Source organism: Papio anubis, chromosome 10 (genome assembly GCF_008728515.1).
Source record: "Papio anubis isolate 15944 chromosome 10, Panubis1.0, whole genome shotgun sequence".
In the NCBI taxonomy this organism is placed as follows: Eukaryota; Metazoa; Chordata; class Mammalia; order Primates; family Cercopithecidae; genus Papio; species Papio anubis.
In genome coordinates this window covers 62430993-62457209 of record NC_044985.1, presented here as the reverse complement: position 1 = coordinate 62457209, position 26217 = coordinate 62430993, and the positions used below count along the sequence as shown (strand labels likewise).

The window sequence follows — 26217 nt, the reverse complement described above, 5'->3', positions numbered from 1 at the left end:
GTTATAATGGATGTGAGATTTAAGTAGAAATTCTAAGGGATTAATAGGATCCTTGAGTTGCCTTCTTTCTCTTAGTATTATTGAGAAAAAAAATGACATAGATGTACAAATATATCTCTTAGAGTATATATTACTATGTCGCATGCTTGGTTTAGAATGTTGATGGTTACATGCATTTCACAGTAATTGATCATAAGTTAATTTAAAATTTTGTATTTAAAATTTATCAGCCATATTCAACTTCATGTTTGCAGTCATTTCCAAAAGTGTGTATTAGGAAAAGTTGTCATCTTAATGCATGAAATCATGAAGTAGAAGTTTGTTTTCAAAATCACACTGAATTACATTGAACAATAGACAATAACCTAGCTGTCATTCTCAGAATGCAATGTCATGAATGAATTTTGATTGAAATGCTACTTTACTGAGGTTGTGTGAAAACATTACATTCCCATCTGGTTTACACTTCATGCACATACACCATTTTAACATTGATGTGTCTCTTACACTGGCTTGCAGATAGCTGCCTTATGTGATCCTTATTGCCTGCTTTTCTTTGCATAACATTGTGATTTTATGGCTGTATTAGTTCGAATAAACGCCTTCTCATTTTATTTTAGCTAATTATTTATGGTTATAGTTCTTGCATATACTCTTTAAATAGTTAATTCTCAAAAATATAATAATTTAATCTACAATCAAAAGAATCAGAAAGGGCGTTTATTCCACTCTCTGCAAGTCAGGTAAGATTTTCCACTTAGCCATCAAAAGAACAAAGTTTTCCTGCTCTCAAAACAAATATGCACAGGAACATGTTATTTTGAAATGCATTTTTGCTTGTTCAAGAAGAAATTTCAACAGTTTGAAGAAAAGACCAGACAACGAACGATTTTCGTGTCAGAATCTTTTAAACAGAGCATGGTGTTGCGTTTATTCGAACAAATATGGTGAGTGAATTTTTCTATGGATTTGTGAGATCTGTAGCATGCAATTTATTTCATTTCCTATTTTGCAATTTTATTTACTTTCAACTTTTTCAAATTCTATGGAAAATAGTAAAAGGTTTTATTTTTTTTTTTCCAGAATTATTATCCGAGGGGGAATCTGAACATTCAGAAAGGGATACTCGTGATGCCTTTTCAGATTCTGAAGACATAGACCACAGCTCCATGGCTGCTAAAAGATATGCAAGTAGAATATCATCTACAAGCTCCTGGCCTGAATATTTTAAGCCTTCTTTTACCCAAAAACTTATGTTTAAATATGTTTTAGAGGGTGAACCAGTTGTTTTTACATGTAGATTAATTGCCTGTCCAACTCCAGAAATGACTTGGTTTCATAACAGTCGGCCCATTCCAACAGGTCTTCGTCGGATTATAAAAGCTGAGAGTGATTTACACCATCACTCTTCCAGCTTAGAGATTAAAAGGGTCCAAGACAGAGATTCTGGAAGTTATAGATTACTAGCAATTAATAGTGAAGGGTCTGCTGAATCAACTGCATCATTGCTTGTTATCCAAAAAGGGCAAGATGAGAAATATTTAGAATTTCTGAAAAGAGCAGAACAGACACATGAAAATGTGGAGGCTTTGGCTGAAAGGGGAGAAGACAGGATAAAGGTTGACCTGAGGTTTACTGGCTCTCCCTTTAACAAAAAACAAGATGTGGAACAAAAGGGAATGGTGAGAACTATACATTTTAAGACAATGAGTTCTGCCAAGAAAACAGATTACATGTATGATGAAGAATATTTAGAAAGTAAATCTGACATAAGAGGATGGCTTAATGTAGGTGAAAGTTTTCTGGACAGGGAGACCCAAGTGAAGTTGCAACGTTTAAGGGAGGCTAGAAAAATGTTAATGGAGAAAAAGAAATTATCTCTTTTAGATACGTCTTCTGAAATAAGCTCAAGAACTTTGAGAAGTGAAGCTAGTGATAAAGATATTCTGTTCTCTAGAGAGGACATGAAAATCAGATGTATGTCTGATCTAGCTGAAAGTTATAAGGTAAATAATTCAGCTGAGAGTATTGTGCAAAATCCACACGGCCTTTCTAATCAAATGGATCAAAATATAGAATCTGAGGAACTTCCCACAAGCTTTCAAACTATTGTTGATGAAGAAATTTTCCAGACTGAAATAAGAATGAGCCAAGAGTCATTGGTAAAAGAAAGTCTACCAAAAGACCATTTATATGGTGAAATTCTAGGAAATGAAAATATCCAAGCAAGAGAACAACTGGAAGAAATTATGGCCACTACTACAGTTGGAGAGTCACCCACATATATCACTAATGTATGTGAGAAGGAGGAAGTATGTGAGACTCTTGAAAAGGTGTCTCAAGCTATTACACCACATGCCAGCGAATCTTTTGGTACACTTGTAAATGTTGAAGAAAGTGAAGAAATAGCTAGTGAAAGAATAAGAAAGGATGATGTAAGAGAATTACAACTCTCTGCTTCTACACAAATCGATGAATTCAAAACCGAACAGAAGGAGGAAAACATGAGATTTTTTGAAAATTCTTTTCGAAAACACCCACAACGTTGCCCACCTTCATTTCTTCAAGAAATTGAATCTCAAGAAATTTATGAAGGTGACAGTTGTAATTTCGTGTGCCATTTTCAAGGATATCCTCAACCTATCGTGACATGGTATAACAATGACATGCCAATCCCACGTAATCAAAACTTTATCATTCATTCTTTGGAAAACTATTCAATATTAACTCTTCTGTCTGTTCATCATCAGAATGAAGGTTCTATTACTTGTGTGCTATTTAACCAATATGGAACAGTAAAAACAACCGGTATGCTTAAAGTGAAAGCAAAACAAAAACATGATGTCAAAACACATAAAATCCCAGTGTTCCATGACTACTTTGATGAGGAAGAAGAGCTAGCATTGGTGTTTGATCAAGCAAAAGGTGCCCACCCATCTATGAGTCAAGAGGGCCAAACAAATCTTCATGTGTTAAACACTAACCCACCAGTTCCTCCCTCTGGAGATACAGAATTGCTTTCCTTTCCTGTAGAAATCCAGGTAACAGCAGCTACTCCTATCCCAGAAGAGGATAAAGAGATGTTTCAAACTGAGGAGCTAGAACCTGAAGCAATGCCTCAAGATCAAGCTACTCAGTCACCAAAACACAAATTTGTATTTTTGTCTGATGTTACTAATGAGCCACCAAAAATGTTACAAGAAATGCCAAAGCATGCCAGGTGTAGAGAAGGGGATTCCATCATTCTTGAATGTTTAATATCTGGTGAGCCCCAGCCAGTTGTAACATGGTTTCAAAATGGAGTCCTTTTAAAGCAGAACCATAAGTTTCAGTTTGAAGAAGTTAATTGTAGCCACCGATTATATATTAAAGACGTTAATTCTCAAGATTCTGGAAAATATAAATGTGTTGCTGAAAACAATTCAGGGACAGCTGAAAGTGTTTCAGATCTAACAGTGGAGCCTGTCACTTATAGGGAGAATAGTCAATTCGAAAATATTGGTGAAATTTATGGAAAATATTCCAGAGATCAGCAAGTGCAAGTCCAGGGAGAATCTGTAAGGGCACATTTTTATGATTATCCAGCTGGTCCTTTTACTCCCTGGACAAATGTAAAAGAATATTCAGTAAGGGACTATTTTCAAAGCCTTGAGACCATTAAGCAGATAGACCAGAAAGACCAGGTGCGTTGCGTACCTTCTAGAGAAAAAATTCCCAGATTTGTGCGTGGTGCTTCAAGAACCATAAAAACCAACAAGCCCATCAGGGCTGAATTCATACAATGTCAGGCTGAAGGGAAAGAGAGACATGTAAGTGAAAAATCAAAGCTGCACCAAGCAGAGGGTACTGTTTATCCATTTGTTGATGATTTCAGTGATATCACTATTAAGAAAGACGTAGGAAACAATTTTGGAAAACTTGGTAGATCAGAAAAGGAAAATGTACAAGAATATGCCCAAAGTGACTATTTACCAAATATTCACTCTGAGAGAATTTCTGACAGTTACAATACAAAAGATTTGTCTGCCGTTGCACATGAAGAATCCCTTGGTGAAGAGATACACTACCCGGGGAAAAAAGTGAAGCATAGAATTATTGAATTTGAAAAATTACATGTAGAAAAACGAGTTCTAGAAAAAAGACCTACCAGAACATCATTCGTTAATCCTCCTCAAAAGAAGATTGATGACAAAGCCTTTTCATTAAAGCAAAGAGAATCAAGATCAAGTAATCTAAATGCAAATATGTGTCAGACAGAGAAAATGTCTCCAAATACTGAATCAAATTCAGCTAACATTGCAATAAATTTAAAGCTGCTTTCCTCTCAAACTCATAAGGAATCTGAAACACAAGAAAGGGAACAACAGGAAAAAATAAGTCTTATAGATAAACCTGCAATTTCTAAAAGAGTTGAACATGAATCACCTATTACATTTGACTTAAAGCAGTTTCACACTCAAATAAAACACACAGATGTGAAATTCCAAGAATTAGATAGTAGTCAACCAGAAGAAGCTTATTTTAAAATCCAACATCCTGCTTCCGAAACAGCTGACACTGAGAACATTGTGTTTGATCTAAAACAAATGCATTCTCATATAGGAGATCCAGCTATGGAGTTCCAAGGGCAAGAAACTAGGGAACAGCAGGAAATACATTATAAAGAAAAAATTCCTAGCCCTGAAACATTACAACCTGATACACAGAGTATCTCTAAAAATGTGCAAAATAATGTATTTGCCAGTCAAGAAATTTCTTCCAGTCAGGAGCTTTCATATAGAACTATGGTGGAGAAAAGTAGTATTGATGAAAATTCCATTTCTTTAGAAAAAGAAGTCCGACATGTACAGGAACAAAACTTAGACATTTTAAAAACTGATCTTTCTCTTAAATCCTTTTCTGAAGAAATCTATAGTGAATCATGTGCCCTATTTCCAACCTCATCTGCAGATGTAGAAGAAACTGATCTTTCTGAGAAAAAATGTTCTCTAGAAAATGGAGACAGAAGTTTCATCTCACATTTGAAAAAAGCAGTAAGTGAGGAAAAGCCTTTAGAGGTTGGTGAAATAGAAGAAGAATGCACTGTAGAACCAGAGTTGGCATCATTTCCAAAGCAGGATGGTAGGGCACAGGAATATACAGATGCCACTTTAGAAGACCACAGAGGTGATATTCAGGAGGCTGACACACTCCATAGACAGCTCTCCCTGAGTCAGTGCTTCCCATTCTTGATGACTGAAGAAAAACAGAATCCAGGTGAACAAATAATTACAAACATTGATGCTTCTGGAGAAGAAAAATGTTATGAAGAAGTCCAAAATGAAACTTCTTTCTCCACTTTAGGAGAAATGATAGAAACTAGTTCTTCTCAAAATATTCCTAAATTAGATGAGGCACATACCACTGAGGTAGCGGAATCTGAGACCTCCCTAACACAATATTTACTTGCTGCTGGAAAGCGCGAGGTTCCTGAAACTAAAGACACCAGAGACCAGGCAAAGCTTGTCCAGAGTGAATCAATCACTTCAATGGAGGTGGAAGAAGTAACTTTCAACACTGTGTACGAATACTACAACCAGAAACAGGAATCACTAGGTCGTCCATTTTCTCCTGAGTCTGATATTTCCATTGGTGTGGGAAGTACAACTAGTGAAGAAATATCTGAGTTAGATCAGTTTTATACCCCACCATCATCTGTTGAATATTTTGAATCTCCAAAGTCCCCTGACTTATATTTTAATCCTTCAGATGTAACTAAACAATCCTCAATATATTCAGGAGGTGAGACAGTTGAAAGATATTCCACACCTTTAGGGGAAGTTACTGAAAGATATTCAACACCTTCCGAAGGCAGATAGAGAAAGATACTCCCCACACTCTAGGGCCACTCAGAGAGACATCTACACCCTAGGAGAGGCAGGACCCCTCTAGAGATACTCCACACCCCAAGGAGAGACTCTAGAGAGATACTCCACACCCCCAGGAGAGACTCTAGAGAGATACTCCACACCCCCAGGAGAGACTCTAGAGAGATATTCTATTCCTACTGGAGGACCAAACCCCACTGGTACTTTTAAAACATATCCATCAAAAATAGAAAGGGAAGACAGTACACCAAATGAGCATTTCTACACACCTACAGAAGAGAGAGGTTCAGCTGACGAAATATGGCGTTCCGATTCATTTGGCACACCCAATGAAGCCATTGAGCCAAAAGACAATGAAATGCCTCCATCTTTTATTGAACCTCTGACCAAAAGGAAGGTGTATGAAAACACAACACTAGGCTTCATTGTTGAAGTTGAAGGTCTTCCAGTTCCTAGTGTGAAGTGGTATCAAAATAAATCTTTACTAGAGCCAGATGAAAGAATCAAAATGGAAAGGGTGGGTAATGTATGTTCACTGGAAATTTCAAACATTCAAAAAGGAGAAGGAGGAGAGTACATGTGTCATGCTGTAAACATCATAGGGGAAGCAAAGAGCTTTGCAAATGTAGACATAATGTCCCAAGAAGAAAGAGTGGTGGCACTCCCACCTCCAGTAACACATCAGCATGTCATGGAGTTTGATTTGGAAAACACCACATCCTCAAGAACACCTTCTCCTCAAGAAATTGTCCTGGAAGTTGAATTAAGTGAAAAAGACGTTAAAGAATTTGAGAAGCAGGTGAAAATAGTGACAGTTCCTGAATTTACTCCTGACCATAAAAGTATGATTGTGAGTCTAGATGTTCTTCCATTTAATTTTGTAGATCCAAATATGGATTCAAGGGAGGGAGAAAACAAAGAACTAAAAATTGATTTAGAAGTATTTGAAATGCCTCCTCGCTTTATAATGCCTATTTGTGATTTTAAAATTCCAGAAAATTCAGATGCTGTGTTCAAATGTTCAGTCATAGGCATCCCTACTCCCGAAGTTAAGTGGTATAAAGAATATATGTGTATTGAGCCAGATAACATTAAATATGTGATTAGCGAGGAGAAGGGAAGTCACACTCTTAAAATTAGAAATGTCTGTCTTTCTGATAGTGCAACATACAGGTGCAGAGCTGTGAATTGTGTAGGAGAGGCTATCTGTCGTGGATTCCTCACCTTGGGAGATTCCGAAATATTTGCTATGATAGCAAAGAAAAGCAAAGTGACTTTAAGCAGTTTGACAGAAGAATTGGTCTTAAAGAGCAACTACACAGACAGTTTTTTTGAATTTCAGGTGGTGGAAGGGCCTCCCAGGTTTATCAAAGGTATTTCTGACTGTTATGCACCAATAGGTACAGCAGCATATTTTCAGTGCTTAGTTCGTGGCTCTCCAAGACCCACGGTTTACTGGTACAAAGATGGGAAATTGGTCCAAGGAAGAAGGTTCAGTGTTGAGGAAAGTGGCACAGGGTTCCACAACCTGTTTATAACAAGCTTAGTAAAGAGTGATGAAGGAGAGTACAGGTGTGTAGCTACAAACAAATCAGGAATGGCTGAGACCTTTGCAGCACTCACCTTAACTTAAAATGTAATGTTTTAGTGCCTCAGTAATTATTAGAATTGATCTGAGTGCTTTCATATTTTCCAAATTGTATGGATCTAATAAACTTCCAAACAGGTCCACTATATTTGAATTCATTATCTTGGAGACCACTGGAGAAATAATCTCTGTGTAGAAATCTCATCTTTGTAATACATGTAAATATTTTGTTATCTGAACTGTGGAATCATCACTTGAGTCAATCATGCTGTGTAACATCAAACACAATTAAATCTCTTCTTGGCTACCTAATTATTTGTACTTCTATTTACCCTCATGCCTCCTCCACAAAGTGTTTCAGTGGAATGGACTCTCTTTTAGCAGATAAACCATATATGCAAAAGTACAATGTAAACGTGGAGACCATATCAGATGACCACGCAGACAAATTGGTAAGGGCAAATCTCCTCTCTGCTCCCATTCTAAGTTATTTTTGGAATTGTAACCCCTTTGCATCCAAACCCATGTTTATTTACTTCGACTTAGAATAGGCAAAACAAACAATAAAAACCAGCTTCTCCCAATTGGCAACTAACTCTATAATCTGTTTGCCATTTCAATCTTAATATATTAACTTCATCTCTTTTAAAAATATTTTCATTATTAATGTTCCTCTACATAAGTGCTTTAATTCTCACTGGCTTCAAGGGACCAATTGTGCTCTTTGTGCGCAGGATTCACCTAGACATTTGCAGAATAAGCAGATAAAGATCTTTCCACTTTTGGAGATACCTTATTTTTCTCAATTTTTGAGATGACATCACGTGTAAAATGCAGCAATAATTTAGTATTGGCCTGGGGAAAAAAAGGGAAACTATCACATTGTGTTTACATATAGATTTTAAAACTGTATTCTGATTTCAGAATCTTTAAAATTAAAAAAAAAGGTGGGATATTTTTAGAATTGAGTCAATATGGCAATTTGTATTTCAGATTATATGTAAATAACAAGATATCAAGCTTTCCTATCAGTTTCACTGAATTTCATCTTTAAAACGAATATAGCTTAGTAAGCATTCAATTTTTATTATGATATTTATGTTTCTAAAGTAACTCTTTAATTTTATCTTTTAAAATTAAAATAACAGTAAATTAACATACTCCTTAATATCTTACCTATATACTAACATGGACCTAAGTCTTCTCATATAAGACTCAACAAATATAAACAAATTCTGAAAATGAAGGGTAGGAACAAAAGACCTTAGAGACGATCATTCAACAATAGAGTTCTGTGTCATCCTAATAGTAATTATTCTTAATACAATTTAGAATAAACTTTAATTTTGTAACAAAGGACGAGAGAAAGAATACTACAATGAAAGATAAATTTTATCTCCCTCCACCTCTTAAATTACTTATTGTTACTAAATGGCTATATTTGTCACCTGCGTTCAGCAATACTTAAGTACCATGATCATGTTTAAAATACTAATTTTAATTTAATTTGAAATATAAACACTTTAATTTTCCAAAGAATTCATATCCAATTATGTTTATTATGTTTCCTTCATCTATCAATCTTTATTCTCAACATGGGAATTCTCTAACAGCTATCCAAATTAAAGAAGCAACAGAGACAATGCATAGAAAGTAGGCAGAGCAGTCAGGTTTCCCATGCCTTCCTCACAAAAAAAAAATTTGATTTATCTGTTTGAGCCACCATAACTCATCAGCATAGATATACTATTGTAGAACAATCATTCCTGTTCCAACCAGTGAGCATACAACATCTGTGATAATAATTATAGACATAATGTAATGTATCACATCACAAATTCCTGAAATAAAACTAATTCTATAGATTAGGAACTTAAGGATTTATTCTGTGCTTAGTCACGTAATGCATGTTAAAATTAATGAGAAACTCATATTGAAGCAAACATGACAAGCATGCTTTACTCAATCATCATACAGCACAGCAACAGTTCAAACCTTGTTTCTTAAAAAAAAAAAAAAAAAGAAAGAAAGAAAGAAAGAAAGAAAGAAAGAAAGAAAGAAAGACAGACAGAAACAGAAAAATGTTTTAATGTCCTACTGGATTTTAGGAAGAGCTGAAAAACACTTTTATTCATATAAGAAGGAGGGCTTTGTTTGATTTTGCTCATTAAAATTCTGTAATTCTGTTAGTTTCAAGTACAGTGAACTTGAGTATATGCAGAATAACAGTGACCGAATAAAGAAAAGTAAGCCTTGGCTTACTTTAATCGTCATAGATAATGAAATGGAATTTTTTATTTTCTGACTCAATGGTACATAACATAAAACCCTGAAATATTAGTTTCTCTGGTTCTGGATAAAGAATTTATTGTATTGCAGATAGTTGAGTTTAGACAATTAATAGCTGCTACCACTACATGTAATTTTTTAAACTATGCCTTTCAAGTTTCAGCACGTTTGAATTTCATTTACTATCCTTTTTATGGCTAATAATACCATGGCTTGAAGGGAAAACATTTGAAAATATTTCAACATACTAGTGAGTAAGGGTATTGTAACTGTATTCACGTTCATTACCTTTACAGATATTTTGTGAGTTCAAGTGAAGGGAAAGGTAACATGAATTATATATTGTAGATTAAATGCAAAGTTAAGTGATCATCATTAATATGTAAAATTATCAATGGTTTTATGGTTTACTTAAAATAATAAATACCTGAATATGTATTCTGCATGCTATAGATGAGTTTCTCCAGTATTTTTATAGCCAGCAGATACTTGAGTCCTGACTTCTAATGCTTGTATGCTAGAACAGAAAGGAATTAAGGTGTAAGTCTATTTCATGTGATGCAAGTGAAGTCACCAAATAAAATCATAAAACTGCCTTTTGCTAAGGCAATAAAACTACTAATAACAGGCCTGTTCTACATCCCTAACAGGTTTAATAAAAAATCAAATTGTTTAAAATTACATGTCTTTCATCCTGTCATCCAGGATACTGTTTAAAGAGTCTCTGTTATGCACTGCTTTGTTTCTTGCTCAGTGGTTCTGTATAGGTTTTCTTATACAATAAAATACAAGGAACTTTTAATATTGGAGTTGTTTTCTCTTATTTTTGATTCTCTTATTTTCTTGGCTAATGCCTTACGTAAAGGCTTTGTTCAAGTAATATGGTGATTTACACAGGTGAAAGAAGGCCTGCATTTCTAGAAACTGAAAACAGTGGTTCTCTTACAAATCCAAATTAAACATTTCCTGTAGCCTCTTATTTTTAATAATGACTTTAGAGGCAGTAATTAGAACATCAATGTTTTATTTTGGAAATAATCAGTCTTCAACAAAAAAGATTATTCTTAAACTCAAGAAAACTCTAAATATAAATAACAATTCTGGATCTTTTTAGAAGTCGATTTAAATAATGCTGGATTATTATAACTAATCAGCAGTTTTTCAAACTTTAAAATTGGAATTATATCTCAAGAAAAACTCATGAGAGCATTTTTAAAACTTATGAACTCTAACACAGATGAAGTGGATCAAAAATTGCATTTGTACAGCATCTATAATTTTGTGTAATTTTTTATGTTAAGCTAAGAAAAATTTAGAAATGTGCTTTTTGATAAATTAATCTTGTAATAATCTAATCATTCCAGGAATAAAGCAGAAGAAGGCCATCAACTGGTATCTAATTCTTTGGTTTCTATTTTTTATTAAATAAAATTTTGTAGTAAAATAATAATCATTTTTCCCCATACAGAGTTTGCTAGTTCTTTTCTGTCTGCCGAGGAAGAAGAACTTCATAGCTCTGAACTTCATTTATCTAATATAAATGAAACACTTGAACTTTTGTCTGAACCTCCAGTTTACTCAACTAAATTTGATTCCAAAAAGGAAGGCGCTGTCCCAGTTTTCATCAAAGAAGTGTCAAGTGCTGATACAAGCATGGGGGATGTGGCTACACTGTCTGTAACTGTCATTGGCATCCCCAAACCTAAAATTCAGTGGTTCTTTAATGGAGTGCCATTAACCCCTTCTGCTGACTACAAATTTGTTTTTGACGGTGATGATCATAGCCTGATCATTCTGTTCACCACATTGGAGGATGAGGGAGAGTATACATGTATGGCTAGTAATGACTATGGACAAGCAATATGTAGTGCCTATCTAAAAATAAATTCCAAAGGAGAAGGTCACAAAGACACAGAAACAGAATCAGCAGTGGCAAAATCTCTGGAAAAGCTTGGAGGTCCTTGTCCTCCTCACTTCCTTAAGGAGTTAAAAGCAGTTCGCTGTGCTCAAGGACTTCCTGCCATCTTTGAGTACACAGTAGTTGGAGAGCCTGCCCCTACTGTTGCATGGTTCAAAGAAAACAAGCAGCTATGCACCAATGTTTATTACACTATCATTCATAACCCTGATGGCTCTGGGACTTTCATTGTCAATGACCCTCAGAGGGAAGACAGTGGCCTCTATATCTGTAAAGCAGAGAATATGCTGGGTGAGTCCACCTGTGCAGCAGAACTTCTTGTGCTTCTGGAAGACACAGACATGACTGATACCCCCTGCAAAGCAAAGTCCACACCGGAGGCTCCTGAGGATTTTCCACAGACACCCTTAAAGGGTCCCGCAGTTGAAGCAGTTGACTCAGAGCAGGAAATTGCAACGTTTGTAAAAGACACCATTTTGCAAGCTTCTTTAATTACAGAAGAAAACCAGCAACTATCTTATGAGCATATTGCTAAAGCCAATGAATTGAGCAGCCAGCTTCCTTTGGGAGCTCAGGAATTGCAATCCATTTTGAAGCAAGACAAGTCCACTCCTGAAAGCACCAGGGAATTTCTTTGCATCAATGGCAGTACTCACTTTCAGCCTCTCAAGGAACCCTCTCCCAACCTACAGCTACAGACTGTACAGTCCCAGAAAACCTTCTCCAAAGAAAGCATTCCAATGCTTGAAGAGCCTGAGACACAGGCGGTTCTATCAGAGACTGAGAAAATCTTCCCAAGTGCCATGTTCATAGAACAAATTAATTCATTAACAGTTGAGCCTCTGAAAACTGTATTAACTGAACCTGAAGGGAATTATCCACAGTCTTCAATAGAACCTCCGGTGCATTCTTATCTAACCTCTGTGGCTGAGGAAGTGCTTTTACCAAAAGAAAAGACAGTGTCTGATGCCAACAAAGACCAAAGAGTGACTCTTCAAAAGCAAGAGGCACAAAGTGCACTCATCTTGAGTCAGAGCTTAGCAGAGGGACACGTGGAGAGTCTCCAGAGTCCTGATGTCATGATCTCTCAGGTAAACTATGAGCCCCTAGTCCCTTCAGAACACTCATGCACAGAAGGAGCTGAAATTTTGATAGAAAGTGCAGATCCACTGGAAAATGCAGGGCAAGATTCTGCGGTCAGAATTGAGGAAGGCAAGTCCTTAAGATTTCCGCTAGCACTTGAAGAAAAGCAGGTACTGCTCAAAGAAGAGCATTCTGACAACGTGGTGATGCCCCCAGACCAAATCATTGAGTCTAAAAGAGAGCCTGTGGCGATAAAGAAAGTGCAGGAGGTACAGGGAAGGGACATTCTTTCTAAGGAAAGCTTGCTTTCTGGTATTCCAGAAGAACAGCGATTAAATCTGAAAATTCAAATCCGCAGGGCTTTGCAAGCAGCTGTGGCCAGTGAGCAGCCAGGTCTTTTCTCTGAGTGGCTAAGAAATATTGAAAAGGTGGAGGTCATGGCCGTAAACATCACCCAAGAGCCCAGACACATCATGTGCACGTACCTTGTTACTTCAGCGAAGTCTATAACAGAAGAACTAACCATCATTATTGAAGATGTTGATCCTCAAATCACTAATCTGAAAATGGAACTTAAGGATGTTTTGTGTGCTATTATTTATGAGGAAATAAGCATCCTAACAGCTGAGGGTCCTAGAATTCAGCAAGGAGCCAAAACAAGTTTGCAGGAAGAAATGGATTCTTTTTCAGGTTCACAGAAGGTTGAACCCATTACTGAACCAGAAGTTGAATCTAAATATCTTATCTCAACTGAAGAGGTCAGGTATTTTAACATGCAAAGTCAGGTTAAATATTTGGATGCCACAACTGTCACTAATGGGGTTGCTTCAGCTGTTGTCTCTGATGAGAAACAAGATGAGAGTCTGAAACCATCAGAGGAAAAAGAGGAGTCCTCCTCTGAAAGTGGTACTGAGGAGGTTGGTACAGTAAAGATACAGGAACCTGAGGGTGGCTTACTCAAAGAGGATGGCCCCGTGATACATACACCCTTAATGGACACTGTTTCTGAGGAAGGTGACATTGTACACCTCACAACATCCATAACAAATGCTAAAGAGGTGAATTGGTATTTTGAGAATAAACTGGTGCCTTCAGATGAAAAGTTCAAGTGTTTACAAGATCAAAATACGTATACGCTAGTCATCAACAAAGTAAATACCGAAGATCATCAAGGAGAGTATGTCTGTGAGGCCTTGAATGACAACGGAAAAACAGCAACTTCAGCCAAACTCACTGTAGTAAAAAGAGGTTGGATTTTAAGGATGAAATAGATCAAGTGTTAACATTCACTGGATTGTAATGATTTAGCTTGCACCACTTAAATTTTCACTTATCTGCCACTTCCAGAATGTAATTTATTTAGAGTAAGAATGAAATCACAGACATAATCATGGTTATGAACTCAGCTTTTCCCTTACTGCCCTGTTGGGTGCTATGCTATCATATCCATGGTACTACTTATGTTAAAAATAAATCATCTTTTCATATGTTTCATAATACCAATAGAGAAGCTTTTTAGTTTATTTTCATATGAGGATAACTTTCATAATATGTAATAAAAAGTATCTGTGAACACCTAGCCACTGTGAAATCACTGGTCTCGCCCTAGATTCAAAATAACCATGATTAGTTGTCTGTTTCTTCTTTCTATTTATCTTTTGCTGTTGTTTCACTTCATCACTTTATTTAGTATATCATGTTTCTTCACATGATTGTCAGTGTTACCATTCAGCATGGTATATTTAAAGAATATATCATGTTGTTATGCATGTAATCCAATAGCGTCACATTTTTTTCACAATTCACTGCAGAGCAATGATTGAATATGTTTTTATTTTAAAAAAGCTTATTGTCTTCTTTTGCCTTCAATGATCTTTCTCATTTTCCAGTCACTTGTCTTAAACTGCTGTAATCCATCTCACCAATTTCAACTGTTTTACTCCATTAACAGCAACGAAAGTTAGAAGAAAAAGAAAAATGTCATATGCCTGGTAAGGAGGCATGTTAATGGACTCTACTTCCCTTTGCAGCTGCCCCAGTGATCAGGAGGAGAATCGAACCCCTGGAAGTAGCACTGGGCCACCTAGCCAAATTCACCTGTGAGATCCAAAGTGCTCCCAATGTCCGGTTCCAGTGGTTTAAAGCTGGCCGAGAAATTTATGAGAGTGACAAGTGTTCTATTCGATCTTCAAAATATGTCTCCAGCCTTGAAATCCTAAGAACCCAGGTGGTTGACTGCGGCGAGTATACATGCAAAGCTTCCAATGAGTATGGCAGTGTCAGCTGTACAGCCACACTAACTGTGACAGGTAAATGCCATACATTGGCACAGATGTTGTCACTTCATTTCATATTGTTGTCCTTTTTGCTTTTTGTACGTGTGTGGGAAATGCTTGTATTACCAACTGGAGAGACCAATAACCAAGACGGTAACATAGTAGGTAGGTATTGCAGAGCCTATATGGGATAAGGAATCATTATTTACAGTCATATTTCCACCACTGACCAAAGAAAAAATAATTTGTTATTTGAGAACAATGTTAAGTAATCAAATGAGCTCACCTTGGCCCTTCATATAAAACATATCAGGACAGTTTGGTGCTACTAAAAAGAAAAAAAAATGTATCAATGTATTTAAAAATTTTAAATCAAATAACCAATTAAGAGCAGAATTACAAACTTTAAAAAGTCAACATCTAGTCTAAAATTAAATCCTTATGTAAGACAGGGAGCTAGTACAGGACTGAAAACTAGGATTCTCACTCTAGGCATTTTTACTAATTTAAAAATAAGACGGCGGGGCACGGTGGCTCACGCCTGTAATCCCAGCACTTTGGGAGGCCAAGGCAGGTGGATCACAAGGTCAGGAGATCGAGACAATCCTGGCTAACACAGTGAAACCCCATCTTTACTAAAAATATAAAAAATTAGCCAGGCGTGGTGTCACGCACCTGTAGTCCCAGCTACTCAGGAGGCTGAGGCAGGAGAATTGCTTGAAACCAGGAGGTGGAGGTTGCAGTGAGCCAGGATCGCACTGCTGCTCTCCAGCCTGGGCAACATAGTGGGACTCCATCTAAAAAAAAGAAAGAAAGAAAGAAAAAGAAAAAGAAAATAAGACAACTACATAAATATCCTATTCCCAATTTTCTAATTGATACATAGGTTGACTTTCAAATAGTTAATAACACTCATCAAATACTTGAATTCCTTCATTAACCAAAATATTAGTAGCTAGCTTTTCTTCCTTCCTTCCTTCCTTCCTTCCTTCCTTCCTTCCTTCCTTCCTTCCTTCCTTCCTTCCTTCCTTCCTTCCTTCCTTCCTTCCTCTCTATCTTTCTTTCTTTCTTTCCCTCTTCCCAAGAGAAAGTGTGAGTATGAACTATATTTTGAGGACAGGGGTAGAGATGCAGTCAAGCCATACTTGGACTGTCAGGGAAGGCTGTCTCTTGGTCTTCTTTGTCAATGAGAATATCAAGGGGAAGGGCAAATGCAGCACATCTCTTGGACATGAAAACGATCAGGTTCCCTATAGCTTCCTCTTCTCTACAATCCTTTTACATGATCCTAAGAAAAACCCAGGCCCATGATGACCCAACCAATGCTTTTCACTCTGGTCAAAATGTCTCCATAAAACCAAGTGCATGATATTATTCATACTGACACTTTTTGAAGTTTCTTTACTCAAATTAGGTCAATTTAGGAATGCAACTAATATTGAAGCTTCAGATAATAAGAGGAAAGGATAAAGAGGATGACTTAAGAAAATTAAAAAGAGAGGTTCTGAAAGTCTGGCTTCAAGATGCAGAATGTAAAAGGGAAGTTGCTGCTATTAAATATTTTTACAAGTTTGAGTTGGCCTAGAGGATGCATTCATAGTTAAGCCATATAAGAATTTCTAGGCAGTTGACATGAGGGTTACAAAGACATTACACAACTACTTCAATCTTCTTATCACTTAATATCCCTACTCTTCAGAAGAGTCAAATACATTTTCTTTATCTTCCTTACATAGTCTTCTAATTTGCAGAATTAAAGTATCAGCTCAATAGCTTATCAAATAATTAAACAATCAGCCACTAAAATGGACAAATCTTTAGCAATGTTACTTAATAAAGGCACACTAGTAAAGTGATGTCTTGCTCCTTTATAAAGAACACTCTCATCCCTTTCCTTTGACAATCTTTTGTTCTTATTAACGCATTACTCTATTTTAAATTATGGCTCACGTCTATCTAAAGACTTAACTCATCTTTTCTCTGTCTCGGAATATATAATTACAGCAAGTGCTTTGGTGGGGACTAAATGTAATGCTGGAAAAATTTCTTTTGCAGAGGCATATCCACCAACCTTTCTCTCCAGACCTAAGTCCCTTACGACTTTTGTGGGTAAGGCAGCCAAGTTCCTCTGCACAGTGACAGGGACTCCTGTGATAGAAACCATTTGGCAGAAAGATGGTGCTGCACTCTCACCTTCACCTAACCGGAAGATTTCTGACGCAGAAAACAAACACATTTTAGAACTCTCAAACCTTACCATTCAAGATAGAGGAGTTTATTCTTGTAAGGCTTCTAACAAATTTGGAGCAGACATCTGCCAAGCAGAGTTGGTCATCATTGATAAGCCACGTTTCATTAAAGAATTAGAGCCTGTGCAATCTGCTATCAATAAGAAGGTCCACCTTGAGTGCCAAGTAGATGAAGACAGAAAAGTCACAGTTACGTGGAACAAAGATGGGCAAAAACTCCCCCCAGGGAAAGATTATAAGATCTGTTTTGAAGATAAAATAGCAACACTTGAGATTCCTCTGGCCAAACTGAGAGATTCAGGAACCTATGTCTGTATAGCTTCAAATGAGGCTGGAAGCAGCTCCTGTTCAGCCACAGTCACTGTCAGAGGTAAGAAACATGTGAATGTATTTCCAGTCCTTTCTCTGCAAGGAATCCTCGGTAGAAAAACTGTTGGCAAACAATTCAGTCAGTACACTTTGTTATTAAAATAATGCCATTCAGCAAACATTATGGTTTGGGAAAGTCCTGGCATTGTTTGATTTTATGTTTTTAATCCTCTTCAAAGTTCACTTACTTTTGTTCTTCTAAATTGTCTGCTATTAACAAAGCTTGCTTACAATTTCTTCTAAGAAAAAATTCCAAGTGTCTGGGAAATTCCTAGCTATCTTCTTTTATAAAATTGTTCTTTGTGTAGGTAGTCTGTTTATTGTTATTTTATTTTAAAACGAGAGACTGGGAAAGTGTCTTAGAATGATAGGAACCTATTAAATGCACCACAACTTTTTCAGAAATTTTATGTGTGTTGGGTCTCTTTGTTGTATATGCCTACTTTTCTTTTGTGGAGTTTATGTTTCAGATATCTTCTCCTTTTTCTTTTTTGTAAACTTCATGTAGAACCACCATCCTTCGTGAAGAAGGTGGATCCCTCTTATTTAATGCTGCCAGGTGAATCAGCACGCCTCCATTGCAAGCTGAAAGGCTCACCTGTGATCCAGGTTACTTGGTTTAAAAATAACAAAGAACTCAGTGAAAGTAACACAATCCGAATGTATTTTGTCAATTCTGAGGCCATACTTGATATTACGGATGTAAAAGTTGAAGACAGTGGGAGTTACTCATGTGAAGCCGTGAATGACGTTGGCAGTGATAGCTGCAGTACTGAAATAGTTATCAAAGGTTTGTTTACTGACTTTCCATGCAGTATTTTTCTGAGAAAAGATTTCCCTTTCAATTATTTATTACTCATTACTTACACAACGCTTTCATGCTTTTGTAGAACCTCCTTCTTTCATCAAAACTCTTGAGCCTGCGGACATAGTGAGAGGAACAAATGCTCTACTTCAGTGTGAAATCTCAGGCACTGGACCATTTGAAATTAGCTGGTTCAAAGATAAGAAACAAATTCGAAGTAGTAAAAAATACAGATTGTTTTCTCAGAAGTCTCTTGTGTGTCTGGAGATCTTTTCTTTTAATAGCGCAGATGTTGGTGACTATGAATGTGTTGTTGCTAATGAAGTTGGCAAGTGTGGCTGCAGGGCAACACACTTACTCAAAGGTTAGTGCTTGAAAAGCTAATGTCTCTTTAACAAATTGTCAAAATAGCTTTCTTACCCCATGGAAGAAAAACGGATACTTTTTTCTCTTGTCCTATCCTTTAAATTTGTTTTGTCTTGGTTTGACCTGGGACCTTGGGAACAAAGTCAATAACTTTCGCCTGGTCTTTTTCCTGAGACCAGTGTAAATATCTATTACCTGATACCAAAAGGGAATTACATAATAAGCCATTTTGTCAGCTGATGAACATGTATCATCTATGCCTCTGTCTCTTGGATGGAATTATAATTATTCTTAACTTTTATTTCTTCTTCTAATTAACACTGTGAAATACTATTGGGACAAGATAAATATAATCTTGATAAAACTCTTAAATATAGATGGTGTTGAAAGTGTTTGGGAATTGATATGTTTTATGTGCTCTCTTTCCTTAATTAGAACCTCCAACCTTTGTAAAGAAAGTAGATGATTTTATTGCACTAGCAGGACAAACTGTTACCCTGCAAGCTGCTGTGAGAGGGTCAGAACCCATTTCTGTCACATGGATGAAAGGACAAGAGGTCATTAGAGAAGACGGAAAAATCAAAATGAGCTTTTCCAGTGGTGTTGCAGTCTTGATAATCCCTGATGTTCAGATTAGTTTTGGAGGCAAATACACGTGCCTGGCTGAAAATGAAGCTGGAAGCCAAACATCTGTTGGGGAATTAATAGTTAAAGGTTTGTGTAGGAACATTTAAACCTCAAATTGCTACTTAAATTTAAAGTGAAACCCTAATATGCATTTAGGATCCTAACTATTTCATACCATCGTAGAACCTGCCAAAATCATTGAGCGAGCAGAACTGATCCAGGTGACAGCAGGAGATCCCGCCACACTGGAGTACACAGTGGCAGGCACGCCAGAACTGAAGCCCAAATGGTACAAAGATGGGAGACCCTTGGTCGCCAGTAAAAAATACCGAATAAGTTTTAAAAACAATGTTGCTCAGCTCAAATTTTATTCAGCTGAGCTGCACGATAGTGGCCAATACACATTTGAGATTTCCAATGAAGTGGGCAGCAGCTCCTGTGAGACTACATTCACTGTATTAGGTTAGTATTTTTAGAAAATGATGCTGCATATGCATTTGAAACCCAACAAATGGCCTAAAGTCAATCACTGAGCACTTTTCTATATTGACCATTTCTCCCTTCTTGTGCCACAAACAGATCGAGACATTGCTCCATTTTTTACCAAACCCTTGCGCAACGTGGATAGTGTTGTTAATGGTACCTGCAGACTGGACTGCAAAATTGCAGGCTCCCTTCCCATGAGGGTGTCCTGGTTTAAGGATGGCAAAGAAATAACTTCTTCTGACAGATACAGGATAGCATTTGTGGAAGGCACAGCCTCTTTGGAGATCATCAGAGTAGACATGAACGATGCAGGCAATTTCACTTGTCGAGCCACAAATTCCGTGGGAAGCAAAGACAGCAGTGGAGCCCTGATTGTGCAAGGTTGGCTGGAGACTTTGCATTTTATCCTTATTAAAGATTATGTTCAAATTAAGTCGTCTTCCCTTAGATCAGACCTCTTAACCCTTTGAAATTCTTTCTTATACCCCTTCTTCAGAACCACCCAGTTTTGTAATTAAACCCGGCTCAAAGGATGTTCTGCCTGGCTCAGCAGTCTGCCTGAAGAGCACTTTCCAAGGATCTACTCCTCTCACAATCAGATGGTTTAAGGGCAACAAAGAGCTGGTTTCTGGTGGAAGCTGCTATATCACCAAAGAAGCTTTAGAGAGTTCCCTGGAACTTTATGCAGTAAAAACCTCTGATTCAGGCACATACACATGTAAAGTCAGCAATGTCGCTGGAGGCGTGGAATGCAGTGCAAACTTGTTTGTAAAAGGTTTGCATTGTTTTCTTGACATCTCTGTGCTACCCTTGTTATACATTCTCTCCTCTTTCTCACATTTCTTAATAAATTCCTTCCTTCCACAGAACCTGCCACATTTGTTGAAAAGTTAGAGCCATCACAGCTGTTAAAGAAGGGAGATGCCACCCAGCTAGCCTGCAAAGTAACTGGTACCCCTCCAATTAAAATAACATGGTTTGCAAATGATAGAGAAATTAAGGAGAGCAGCAAACACAGAATGTCTTTTGTGGAGTCTGCTGCAGTTCTAAAACTGACAGATGTTGGCATCGAAGACAGTGGTGAATATATGTGTGAGGCCCAGAATGAGGCTGGCAGTGACCACTGCAGTAGCATTATAATAGTCAAAGGTTTGTGTTCACTTTGCCTCTTGTGTTGCCAAACTTATGGCCCATGGCACAGACCCCTCCTCCCTTAATGCAAATCATTCCTTTTTTACTGTAGAGTCACCTTACTTTACCAAGGAATTTAAACCAATTGAAGTCTTAAAGGAGTACGATGTCATGTTGCTGGCTGAGGTGGCAGGCACTCCTCCCTTTGAGATCACTTGGTTCAAAGACAACACAACCCTGCGAAGTGGTAGAAAGTTTAAGACCTTCATCCAGGATCATCTGGTTAGCCTGCAGATCCTCAAGTTTGTAGCTGCAGATGCTGGTGAATACCAGTGTCGGGTGACCAATGAGGTGGGCAGCAGCATCTGCAGTGCCAGGGTGACTTTAAGAGGTTAGTGTTGGTTCCAGTGATGGATTGGCTCTGCTGAAGAGTCAATTCTTTTTTTTAAGCCAGTTTTACTTTAGGGATAATATTGATTGAGAATTAATTCTTCTGTTAGAACCCCCATCCTTCATAAAGAAGATCGAGAGTACCAGCTCCCTCCGAGGAGGCACAGCTGCCTTCCAGGCCACGCTGAAGGGCTCCTTGCCAATTACGGTGACTTGGCTAAAAGACAACGATGAAATCACTGAAGATGATAATATAAGAATGACCTTTGAGAACAATGTGGCCAGTTTGTACCTCAGTGGCATTGAAGTCAAGCATGATGGGAAATATGTCTGTCAGGCCAAAAATGATGCAGGAATACAAAGATGTTCTGCATTACTCTCAGTAAAAGGTTGGTTCAGAAAGTTTGCCTTGGATTTGAGGAAGAAATGCAGATGTAAGCCTTTCAGCAGGGTAATGCACAACCCACATCTATCCCTTTGTTTTCTACAGAACCTGCAACAATCACCGAGGAAGCTGTGTCTATAGATGTCACCCATGGAGACCCAGCCACTTTGCAGGTTAAATTTTCAGGGACTAAGGAGATTACAGCCAAATGGTTTAAAGATGGCCAAGAACTGACCCTGGGCTCAAAATATAAAATCAGTGTTACTGATACAGTCTCAATACTGAAGATTATTTCTACAGAAAAGAAAGATAGTGGAGAATATACTTTCGAGGTCCAAAATGATGTTGGGAGAAGCAGCTGCAAGGCTAGAATTAATGTATTAGGTTGGTATTGTTCTTCTATAGGGAGGATTGGGCATCTCCATGCTCCTTCTTCCCTTAAAATTAAAAAAAAAATACAAGTTAGTAGATTGACCTTTTTTTTTGTTTGTTTGCTTTTTCATTGAATAGATCTTATCATACCTCCTTCATTCACCAAAAAGCTGAAGAAAATGGACAGCATTAAAGGCTCTTTCATTGACTTAGAATGTATAGTGGCTGGGTCACATCCCATAAGCATCCAGTGGTTCAAAGATGACCAAGAAATATCAGCTAGTGAAAAGTACAAATTCTCTTTTCATGACAATACTGCCTTCTTGGAAATCAGTCAACTGGAAGGTACAGACAGCGGGACATACACTTGTTCTGCCACCAATAAGGCAGGGCACAACCAGTGCAGTGGGCATCTGACAGTCAAAGGTTGGCAAATTTTACTTCCACTTATCAAGAACTTACAAAATATTTTTCTTTCATTTCTCAATTTTTACCTTTATTGCTAAGTTATAAAATAAAACTTCCTCTTTTCTTTTGCTTCTTTTTTCTTTCACCTCAGAACCCCCTTATTTTGTGGAAAAGCCACAGTCACAAGATGTCAATCCCAACACAAGGGTTCAGTTAAAGGCTCTTGTGGGTGGCACTGCACCCATGACAATAAAGTGGTTTAAAGATAACAAAGAGCTACACTCAGGAGCAGCCCGCTCGGTTTGGAAGGACGACACCTCTACCATTCTAGAGCTCTTTGCAGCCAAAGCTACCGATTCCGGAACCTACATTTGCCAACTAAGCAATGATGTTGGCACAGCAACCAGTAAAGTCACTCTCTTTGTAAAAGGTCTGGTCTCTACATCTCCTCACTTTCTTGCTTGTCTAAATTTTCTTGCCTAGGGGTGGGGAGGGAAAAACGCTTAAGAAAGCAGTTTTGCCCAGTGACCTGTTTTTAAAAATATTGAACATCACAATTCTTTTTCCATCTTTAGAACCTCCTCAATTCATTAAGAAGCCCAGTCCAGTCTTAGTGCTGAGGAATGGACAGTCAACAACATTTGAATGCCAAATAACAGGCACTCCTGAAATCCGAGTGTCTTGGTATCTAGACGGGAATGAAATAACAGCCATTCAGAAGCATGGCATTTCCTTCATTGATGGTTTAGCCACTTTCCAGATTTCTAGTGCCAGGGTAGAAAATAGTGGGACTTATGTCTGTGAAGCTCGAAATGATGCGGGCACGGCGAGCTGCAGCATTGAACTCAAAGTGAAAGGTTTGTGAATGGAATCTATTCTCCATTTTGGCTGTGCTGCCTGATAGGTTTGGGGTCTTCCCTTAAGTAAGCTACTGTCTTCCTTTTGAATCTTTAGAACCCCCCACCTTTATCAGAGAGCTGAAGCCTGTGGAGGTAGTAAAAGATAGTGACGTGGAGCTGGAATGTGAAGTTACAGGAACACCTCCGTTTGAAGTCACTTGGCTGAAGAATAACAAGGAAATTCGAAGCAGCAAAAAATACACATTGACCGACAGAGTGTCTGTGTTTAACCTCCATATAACCAAGTGTGACCCTTCAGACACTGGGGAATACCAGTGCATTGTATCCAATGAAGGTGGCAGCTGCTCTTGCAGTGCTAGAGTTGCCCTGAAAGGTCAGTTTTACAAGAAGAAGCCTACCAAATAAAAATTCTGTAAGGCTTTTTAATCTTATGATTATGGGTAGGAGTTACAATACGTCTCTTCTTTTCACACTCTTTTATTTAACCACAGAACCACCATCGTTTATTAAGAAGATAGAAAATACCACTACTGTTTTGAAAACTTCTGCCACCTTTCAGAGTATCGTGGCAGGTTCTCCTCCTATTTCTATAACCTGGCTAAAGGATGATGAGATTCTTGATGAAGATGATAACATCTATATTTCATTTGTGGACAGTGTGGCCACACTTCAAATCAGAAGTGTGGATAATGGACACAGTGGGAGATATACGTGTCAAGCCAAGAATGAGTCAGGAGTTGAGAGGTGTTATGCTTTCCTTTTAGTACAAGGTTTGTAAGCTATTCTCTTTCAAAGATAGTCTACAGAGACAGTTTCATGAGCAGACATTATTTCTAGTGGAGTTATCAATGTAACTCATCCACGTTTTCATTTCTACTACAGAACCAGCTCAAATCATAGAGAAAGCTAAATCAGTTGATGTTACGGAGAAAGATCCCGTGACTTTGGAATGTGTTGTGGCTGGAACACCAGAACTCAAAGTGAAATGGCTTAAAGATGGGAAACAAATAGTTCCCAGTAGATACTTTTCAATGAGTTTTGAAAACAACGTGGCCAGTTTTAGGATTCAGTCAGTAATGACACAGGACAGTGGTCAGTATACTTTCAAGGTGGAAAATGACTTTGGAAGCAGTAGCTGTGATGCCTACCTAAGAGTGCTAGGTTTGTATCTTTACCCCAGTCAACTTCCCTTATTTATAGTATGTCCTTTGTAAACAAATAACAAGAAATTAATGGATGTGTTTTGCTGTTTGCATTGGACAGATCAAAATATTCCTCCATCATTCACCAAAAAATTAACCAAAATGGATAAAGTTCTGGGCTCTTCTATTCATATGGAGTGCAAGGTTTCTGGTTCACTTCCCATTAGTGCTCAGTGGTTTAAGGATGGAAAAGAAATATCCACAAGTGCAAAATACAGACTTGTATGCCATGAGAGATCTGTGTCTCTGGAAGTTAATAATCTGGAATTAGAAGATACTGCAAATTACACATGCAAAGTGTCAAATGTAGCAGGAGATGATGCATGCAGTGGCATCTTAACTGTGAAAGGTTAGAATTTCTTTACCTCTTCTTGGTTCTTCTTTGTGAATGGTTCTTAAATGTATCACTCTTACCTTTGTATCCTTTAGAGCTAAAATCTCTATGATTCTGGTTCTTTAGACACATATTCGTTGTGTTCAAGAAATATTTAGCCATTGCCTCTTTTCAAGAGTGTTTTCTTAAATGTCCATAAAACTGTCACAATAATTCAACTGCAAGCAACTTAATTAAATATATCTCTCTCAAAATCTATAGAACCACCAAGCTTCCTAGTGAAACCTGAGCGACAACAAGCCATACCTGATTCTACAGTGGAATTCAAGGCAGTACTAAAAGGAACACCACCATTTAAAATAAAATGGTTTAAGGATGATGTGGAACTTGTCTCAGGTCCTAAATGTTTCATTGGCTTGGAAGGGTCGACTAGCTTCTTAAATCTCTACTCAGTGGATGCTTCTAAGACTGGACAGTATACTTGCCACGTTACCAATGATGTTGGTAGCGACTCTTGTACTACAATGTTACTTGTGACAGGTGTGCAAGTTTGATTGCTTTTATGTTTCTGTCTGACTGTGTCTATGGTTCTCTGTATTCAGTTACAATGTCTCTAAACAATCAAGAAAACAGTATTCTTTCTAACATAGTAGACAGTATTTGCTCATGTTTTTCTCTTCCCTATGTATTACCTAATTTAACTGTTGTTATTTATTTCTGTTCCCTCATACTCTCCTCTTTCCTGACTCTTTAGAACCACCAAAGTTTGTAAAGAAATTAGAAGCATCCAAAATTGTGAAAGCAGGTGACTCTTCACGACTTGAATGCAAGATAGCTGGATCCCCAGAAATCAGAGTTGTATGGTTCCGAAATGAACATGAACTTCCAGCCAGTGATAAGTACAGAATGACTTTCATTGACTCAGTGGCCGTCCTACAGATGAACAATCTCAGTACTGAGGACAGTGGAGATTTCATTTGTGAGGCTCAGAATCCTGCTGGCAGCACAAGCTGCAGTACCAAGGTTATAGTAAAAGGTAGACATCTTGTTCTTATGTTTCTCATTAAATGAAAACCGTCTTCTCCCCTGGGTATTATAGCTCTTTATTCATTTACTATCATTTTAGTTTCCATTTGAGATCATAGAATATTTTTCTGAGCTAGTATTATTTCCCTTTTTAGATGTTTTTCCTTCTTGAATTTTGCTTACATG

At 37.6% G+C, this 26217-nt stretch overlaps 2 protein-coding genes across 51 annotated transcripts in view; both read left to right on the top strand.

Annotated features, from left to right (window-relative positions):
* TTN (titin) overlaps positions 1-26217 on the top strand; it is a 272676-nt gene that overhangs the window by 54191 nt on the left and 192268 nt on the right. For 46 of the 50 annotated variants that reach the window (XM_031651844.1, XM_031651839.1, XM_031651825.1 and 43 more), the window contains 22 exons: positions 11213-13993; positions 14776-15054; positions 17077-17640; positions 18148-18429; positions 18530-18808; positions 19246-19524; positions 19621-19899; positions 20017-20304; positions 20420-20698; positions 20791-21072; positions 21167-21445; positions 21555-21833; positions 21935-22213; positions 22340-22627; positions 22761-23039; positions 23185-23466; positions 23564-23842; positions 23961-24239; positions 24352-24630; positions 24733-25020; positions 25267-25545; positions 25760-26041. In XM_031651844.1, coding sequence (XP_031507704.1) covers positions 11213-13993; positions 14776-15054; positions 17077-17640; positions 18148-18429; positions 18530-18808; positions 19246-19524; positions 19621-19899; positions 20017-20304; positions 20420-20698; positions 20791-21072; positions 21167-21445; positions 21555-21833; positions 21935-22213; positions 22340-22627; positions 22761-23039; positions 23185-23466; positions 23564-23842; positions 23961-24239; positions 24352-24630; positions 24733-25020; positions 25267-25545; positions 25760-26041 — 8964 coding nt within the window. The remainder of the gene's footprint in view (positions 1-11212; positions 13994-14775; positions 15055-17076; positions 17641-18147; positions 18430-18529; positions 18809-19245; positions 19525-19620; positions 19900-20016; positions 20305-20419; positions 20699-20790; positions 21073-21166; positions 21446-21554; positions 21834-21934; positions 22214-22339; positions 22628-22760; positions 23040-23184; positions 23467-23563; positions 23843-23960; positions 24240-24351; positions 24631-24732; positions 25021-25266; positions 25546-25759; positions 26042-26217) is intronic. The other 4 variants (XM_031651871.1, XM_031651870.1, XM_031651874.1 and 1 more) reach the window with 2 other exon arrangements.
* On the top strand, positions 2-9505 carry LOC103876352 (muscle M-line assembly protein unc-89-like). Its single transcript, XM_009182525.3, is given in 3 exon segments — positions 2-947; positions 1084-5854; positions 5856-9505. Coding segments are annotated over 2 exon segments (6330 nt in total). The 5' UTR covers positions 2-947; positions 1084-1169; the 3' UTR covers positions 7501-9505.